Raw genomic sequence first — 6,693 nt, forward strand, 5'->3', positions numbered from 1 at the left:
CACCCGCCCTTTACTAGTTTATTCCTGTTTTGTTCACACCACCCTAAATGGAGTCAGGTATACAACACCAGGTGCTCGGTACATGCCTGCTGATGAGAACCTGGCCGAGTTGCCGAGTTGGGGATGTGCTGTACACAACCCTGGGCTCTGTGGAAATGGGGCGCTGCACTCTTTATCCATGCGGCTGGGGGTGTCCTGTTTGCAGTCCTGGCTCCCTGGGGCCTGCTCTGGCCCAGTGGCCCAGCTCAGTCAGCTCCTTGGGGACCTGTTCAGCTGACACTGGAGTCTTTCCTGGGCCATCCAGCCACCTGGCTGACACTTGATCTCAGCTCCTCTTCCAGGCCAGCGTCCGGCGACCAGCCTGGCTTGGGCCAGGCCCCGAGATCCTTGCGTAGGGACAAGGGGCTGTCTGTGTGGTGGTGGGAGGGTGTGGTGAGGCCAGGACTCTGCCAACACACTGGCTGAGCTGTGAGGATTGGGGACAGTGCCTGGTTTGTGGCTCCAGAACAGCAGGGCACAGGAGCCCACACCAGGCCCTGCTCGCCATGGGGACCCTCAGCTGCGACCCAGCGGCCAGGGTGGCCACAATACCCCTGGCCCGGCGGGTGGCTGAGGATCACATTCCAGAGACCGGGCTGAGGAAGTCCTGTGGAATGGTCACCCTGGAGAATGGTTTGTGCTGGCCTTGTGGGAGAGGGCTCAGCAGAGGCAGCATCTACAGGCAGGACCATATGTCCATATGTCGCCTGTGGGATCTGCTGGACCTGCACATTTGCCCAGCAGGGAGACAGGCTGGGAGCACAGTAGGGCAGGACTGGAGGGAAGGAGTCAGAGGGAGGGTTCCTGTGGGAACTGCAGTGTGTGAAGGGGCTGAGGCTGGGTTCAGCGGGGGGGGCGGCCTTTGTGGAAGTTTCAGGCTGTAGCCTGTGCTTCTGTTTCCCATCCTAGGGAGGACAGTGGGGTCAGATCTACACCAGGTCCCATCTCCCCACCTCTGAGGTGGTGTTTCTCTGTGCTGGCTTCACCTTTCCCTCCAGAATGATCTCTTTGTCTTGGGCTCAGTTTCCCTTCCTCAATGATTTCTATGTCCCCAGCCTTAGTTTCCCTAGCCGTAGTGGTCGCTATATACTGGCCTCGGTTTTCTCTCTTGTGAGTCTCTTTGCTTTGGTCCGTTGGCCTGTTTTCCCGCTCATGATAAGTATCTCTGCCCTTAGTGTCTGTTTCCCCACCTGTGACAGGGTCTATGCCTTTAGCTTTGTAAGCCTCAGTTTCCCCACCAGTGAGGGTCTTTGCTCCCAGCCTGTTTCCTAAACCTCTACAGTCCTGTGACTCATGACCAGCTCACAATGTGAGTGTCATCCAGGCCTCCAGGAGCCTTTCCTTACTTTGCCATGGAGATGACTGGGGACCAGGGTGGGACTCTTTGCCCAGCCTCTCAGGGTTGCAGACACCAGCTGTGATCTGGTCTTTGGGTCTCAGGCTCCGGACCTGGTTTGTACGTTCTTCCGTCCACCGTTGGTTATGTCAACCACGACTGCACCAAGACAGCCAGTCCCGCCTACTCACTGGCTCAGCGGCCCAGTGAAGGTAAGGCCAGCTGAGGAGTACAGGGACCTCTTTGGGCCTGCAAAGTTCTGCTGAAGGAGACCTCAGGGTGAGCAAGGCCTGGTAGGCTGTGCCACGTTGGGTAGGTCGTTGCCTTCTCATGAAGCTCAGGTGCCTCCATCACCTGAATTCTGGGATCACAGATGTATATCATCACATCTGGCCAGATACCAGGGTTTTGATGGGTCAGGATTGGGTGGCCAGGGTGCACGGTGTGGTTCAGTGGGTAGAGCCCTAGCCTACCATGCCTAAGACCTTAGGCTTGGTTAAAAAAAAAAGCCACAGCTCTGCTTGGTGTCCAAAAAGCACTCCGTGTGTTGCGAGTGGATTTTCTGTTCCAAGTGTAGGTTAGTGGCTGGCATAGAAGCAGTGAGCAGGCATGGGGATTCCCTCTCTCTGACATTCTGTAGCGTGTGGCATCTAAACCCCATGGCACGCTTTGAGTTCTCAGTGATGTTGACTGAATGTACCAGCCTTTAGACCCAGCCCTTGGTCCTGCAGCTGCTCTGAGACCCCAGGCGACTGGACAGAGGCCACCTAGGTTGGGAGCTGCTGTGAATACTTAGAGGCCATGAGACAGAAGGGACGGAGGATCCAGTGCGCCTCTCACCAGCTGGGACAGACGAGGGTCCTGGGTGGGCAATGCGATTGTGCTGGGATGGGACCGGAGATGGTGACAGTGGCTCACAACCTCCTGTAACTCCACCTCCAGCAGAATCCGATGCTGTCTCCCAACCTCTGTGGGCTCTGCACCCACAGAGCACAAATTCTCCCGACAAGTACACAGTGTCTAACTGAAAAATGAACTCTTAATTGGATGTGGTGGCACATGCAGGTGGATCTCTGTGAGTCTGAGGCCACCTGGTCTACAGAGCGAGTTCTAGGACACCCCACCCCCGAAAAAAGAGAAAGTTTGGTGAAGGGGGACCCAGGAGAAGAGCCCACCCGCTGCAGCCTGCAGGTCGGGTGGGACGTGTCCTGGCTGGCGAGCTGGGTTCTCTCATTACACAAACTGCATAGGAGATGGAAAGGAGGTTTGCCCGTGCCGAGCAGAGGCTGAGCGCCAACAGTTCTGCCTGCCACAGGCTGGCTGAGGTGACGAGGGACAGGCATCTTCCTGTGTGTGGCCCAGCACATATCGGTGACTGCGACCCCATTCCTCCTGTCCTGGGAGTCATTTAGATTAGCTCTGAGCTAGGGAAGAGCTGTTAGGTGAACAGGCGTGGGGGTGTTTCTGAGCCCACCCTTTAACATTAGTGACCACCATAGGGTTAGTAGGGAGACACTGTGTGTGTGTGTGCAAACACTGCCAGTGTGGGTGTGCACAGAAGCCCACACCTGTGTGGTACCTACGCACATCCTGGGACTCACTGAGGCTTTGAGAAAGACTTGGTGAAGCTTAGTTCTCACCTGCGGGCCTGGCATGGAGTGTCTAAAGTCCAGCAACCAGTGAACAGGCTAAGCATGGTGCTACAGATCTGGTCGTTTTTGGCAACTCAAAAACCGAGGCAGGAGGATCATGGGTTTAAGGGAAAAAGGATGGAGCCCCTACCTAGAATCTCCCAGTGAGGAGCTGGGGACGTGGTTAGGGTGGAGCCCCATCTAGAACCCCCAAGTGAGGGGCTGGGGGCGTGGTCAGGCTGGAGCCCCGCCCATAATCCCACCCCCAGTGATGGGCTGGGGGCGTGGTCAGGCTGGAGCCCCGCCTAGAATTCCACTGGTGAGGAGCTAGGGTGTGGCTGAGGGGGAAACTCAAGACTACCATTTATGACGGCCTAGGTTCCATTCCCACATATACAACTGTGAAAATGGTAACCAACTGTAGCCTTCGTGATCTCTTCCTTCCATACTGATGTGAAAATGTGGGTCAGGCAAGCTGAGCCATCTCAAGGGTGACTCCAGGTGACTCAGCGTGAGCCAAGGCCCTGCTGGGATTGGCGCGCCCCACACAGTCCCTCTGCTTGACCCCTTTCAGGAGAGTCAGCCCTTCCCAGGTTGGCTCTCTGTCGGCTCTGGGCCAGGTGTGGGGAGCCCTTAGCTCACGGAACCTTTGCGCTTCTGGGTCCTTTCCCCAGCACCTCTTCAGGATTCCAGCCCAGGACCTGTGTATTTCTTGGACTCCAGAGTTACTCGCTTTGGCCGTAGCTGTCCCCCTGCCTACTCCATGCAGGGCAGGGGCAAGATTCGAGGTGAGTACAGTGTGTGGTGGGAAGTGGCCTTTTACAGTCTGGGAGGCTGTTCTCTTCCTGAGCGGTTGGAGCGCTGAACTTCAGTGTTTGCAGCGATACGATCTGAGGAAGGCTCACTACTCCAGTCCGGCAGCCTTGAGCAGAGGTGGCAACACATGGTGACCCTGCTGCCTAGGGGCCCTTTTAAAAGCCCCTTCATTGTTTCAGAGGAATGCTCAAACACTTGATTCTGTTCTCTGCATGCTACCAGTCCATCCATGCATCTACCCAGTCATTCATACACCCACCTATGCATCCATACAACCACCCTCCACCAATGCACCCACCCACCCACCCACCCATCCACCTATCTACCCATTCACCATCCATCTACCCAGCAATTCATATACCCACCCACCCATCTATCCATTCTGTCCATGCACCCATGCACCCACCCACTCACCCACCCACCCACCCACCCACCCATCCATCCACCAATCCACGCACCCACCCACCCACCCACCCATCCACCCACCCATCCACGCACCCACCCACCCACTCTTTTGCCCATCCCGTCTTCCTGCTTACCCACTCATCCATCTCCCTGTGCTCCATGGCTCTGCTCAGTCTTCACTCACGGCCCGCCCCAGCTCTTTCGTCACACTAATGTTGGGACATCTGTAGTGAACTTCCTGGTAGACTCAGGCCACCTAGGGCTCCTTCTCATGGTGCCCGATCTTTAAGGACAATCCGGGTGATCATGGGGCCTTGGAGGAGTAGAAGGTACCAGCTGGTGGGCATGGGAAGCAGTAGGTGGATGTCTGGGCTCTGGGGTGGTTGGAGGAAGGGTGGAAGTGGGAGCCTCTGCTGGCTCCGACCAGGAGTATCAGGCAAAGAATGCATGTGTGAAGAAGTTGCTTGGGCTAGACTCTGGGTCTTCGTGATGTATGATGCAGGTCCGGTGAGGCCTCCATCTTGTGCAAATGCTCCTTCACTCCCCAGGTCTGGAGGTGACACCAGGCCCTGGAGCCTACAGCCCAGAGAAGGCTCCCCCGGTACGCCAGCGGAACCCCCCAGCTTTTACTCTGGGCTCTCGCCTCCGACAGAAGCCCCCGTACGCCTCTTTTCCGGCCCCCAATGCCTACAGCATGCCGCCCCTCTGGGGATCACAGATCTTTATCAAACCTAGCAGTCCCAGCTTCACAGTTGTGGGCCGCAGGCCCCCAGCACGCCCCGCTCAGGATCCCTCAGAGATTCCAGGCCCTGGGCAGTATGAGACTCCTGACCCCAACACCTACCGACAGCGTAGGCCGGCCTTCAGCATACTGGGGAGACCCCGAGCCCCTCGGCCCGTGGAGGAGACACCTGGTCCTGGTACTCACAACCCAGAACAGGTCACCGTGAACCGGGCCCGGGCCCCGGCATTCTCCATGGGAATCCGTCACTCAAAGCGGGTATCGACAGTGGCAGGGGACACCAAATGCTGATGGCTGCTGGGTACAGTTTCCCCGGGCAGAGGAGGTGCCGCCCGTCCGGCAGTGTGAGGTCCTTAGAGGCCACTTGATCTTTCTGTCCCTGGGGCCAGTGACCCAAGGCCCCATCCGGGGTCAGGGTGAGTCTTCTTCCAGGGCCTCAGTTTCTTTTCCTAGGTCAAGTCAGGCCAGGGAGAAGTATCCCTTCCCTTGGCAGGACAAGGGACTGTGTGTCCTAGAATTCAGCATCTAGGCCACTTGGGTTTCTGCAGATGAGGCAGGAGAATTCTCCTGGAGGTGACCCTGATACCTCTGCCCTACCTAGCCCACCCTCTAGAGTTGCTTGCCAATAAATTGTTCCTCCAACGGTTGTCAGCATTGTGCACATTGGTTTGTTTATTTATTTTTTTGAGACAGGGTTTCTCTGTTGCTTTGGAACCTGTCCTGGACCTAGCTCTTCTAGACTAGACTGGGCTCAAACTCAGTCTGTCTCTGCTTCCCAAGTGCTGGGATTAAAGGCGTTCGCCACCTGGCTTGCACATTGGCTTGCACATTGGTTTACGTAGCATTTCTCGCTAGGCCACAAAAGAACACAAACATTGCTCTCCAGATCCACAGCTCTACAAACCTCTTCCAGTCCAGATGGGGCTTGGCACCAGGAGGCCAGAGTTAGAGCCTGGATTTGGATTTTGGGACCTACTAGGTTCTTGGGGAGGGGTTCTGTGAAGCTGGGTTTTGAAGGGTGTGTAGGAGTTTAAACTATTGCAGTATGATTTACTGTCGTGCAGCAGGTTAAAGAGTAGAACCAACCCTCTCTACAATGGGGAGGACGCAGGATGGATGGCACCCAGACCCGGAATGCCGAGGTCTACACTCGACATAGCCAGATCCCACAGCCTCCTTCGCAGACCACAGCCCAGCCAGTCTTCCTCCAGCCGAGAGCACCAAGGGCTCGGTGGTATGCCTTTGTTGATGTTGCTAAGCGTCCGGGCGGGCGCGAGCGTGCGCTAGCCGGCCTCCTTCGTAGGCGTACTCAGTGATCTAGTTTCTCTCCTCATCGATCTGGCTGGCCTTGCCCCTCCTCCACACCCTGCCCCGCCCAGCCCTCTTCTCTTTGTTTCCCGGCAGGACTGTCCTGGGTGTGTGTGTGTGGGGGGGGGGGGGGGGCGGGGCGGAGATAGAGGTAGGGTGATGATGCCAACCCCTTTCCCTCACAGACCTCTTGGGGTCTGAGGGAGGCATCTCAGAGGTCCCTTGAGCCTGGGGTGAGACTGGTGGCGGGCCTGAGGGTTCTGATATTCGGGTTCTAATAACCCCAAGAACCAACGGTAGTCCTTGGCTTACAGCCGTGGCAACAGGCCAGGAGTCCGCAGAGGCGGCCTGTATTTACTCTCAGACCCTTCCAGCCGCAGCCCCGCCTGCGGCTGCGCTGTCCCGGGCACTTGATT

General features: G+C 57.0%; 1 protein-coding gene across 1 annotated transcript; it reads left to right on the forward strand.

Moving 5' to 3' along the window:
- Positions 1–545: 545 nt before the first annotated feature.
- Positions 546–5,260, forward strand: Odf3l2 (outer dense fiber of sperm tails 3 like 2). The gene is made up of 4 exons (XM_038317748.1): positions 546–672; positions 1,480–1,587; positions 3,681–3,794; positions 4,776–5,260. Exons 1-4 carry the CDS (start codon positions 546–548, stop codon positions 5,258–5,260), a joined length of 834 nt encoding a protein of 277 aa, XP_038173676.1.
- The last annotated feature ends 1,433 nt before the right edge of the window (positions 5,261–6,693 follow it).

The sequence above is a fragment of the Arvicola amphibius genome, chromosome 1 (genome assembly GCF_903992535.2).
Source record: "Arvicola amphibius chromosome 1, mArvAmp1.2, whole genome shotgun sequence".
NCBI classification, from domain to species: Eukaryota; Metazoa; Chordata; class Mammalia; order Rodentia; family Cricetidae; genus Arvicola; species Arvicola amphibius.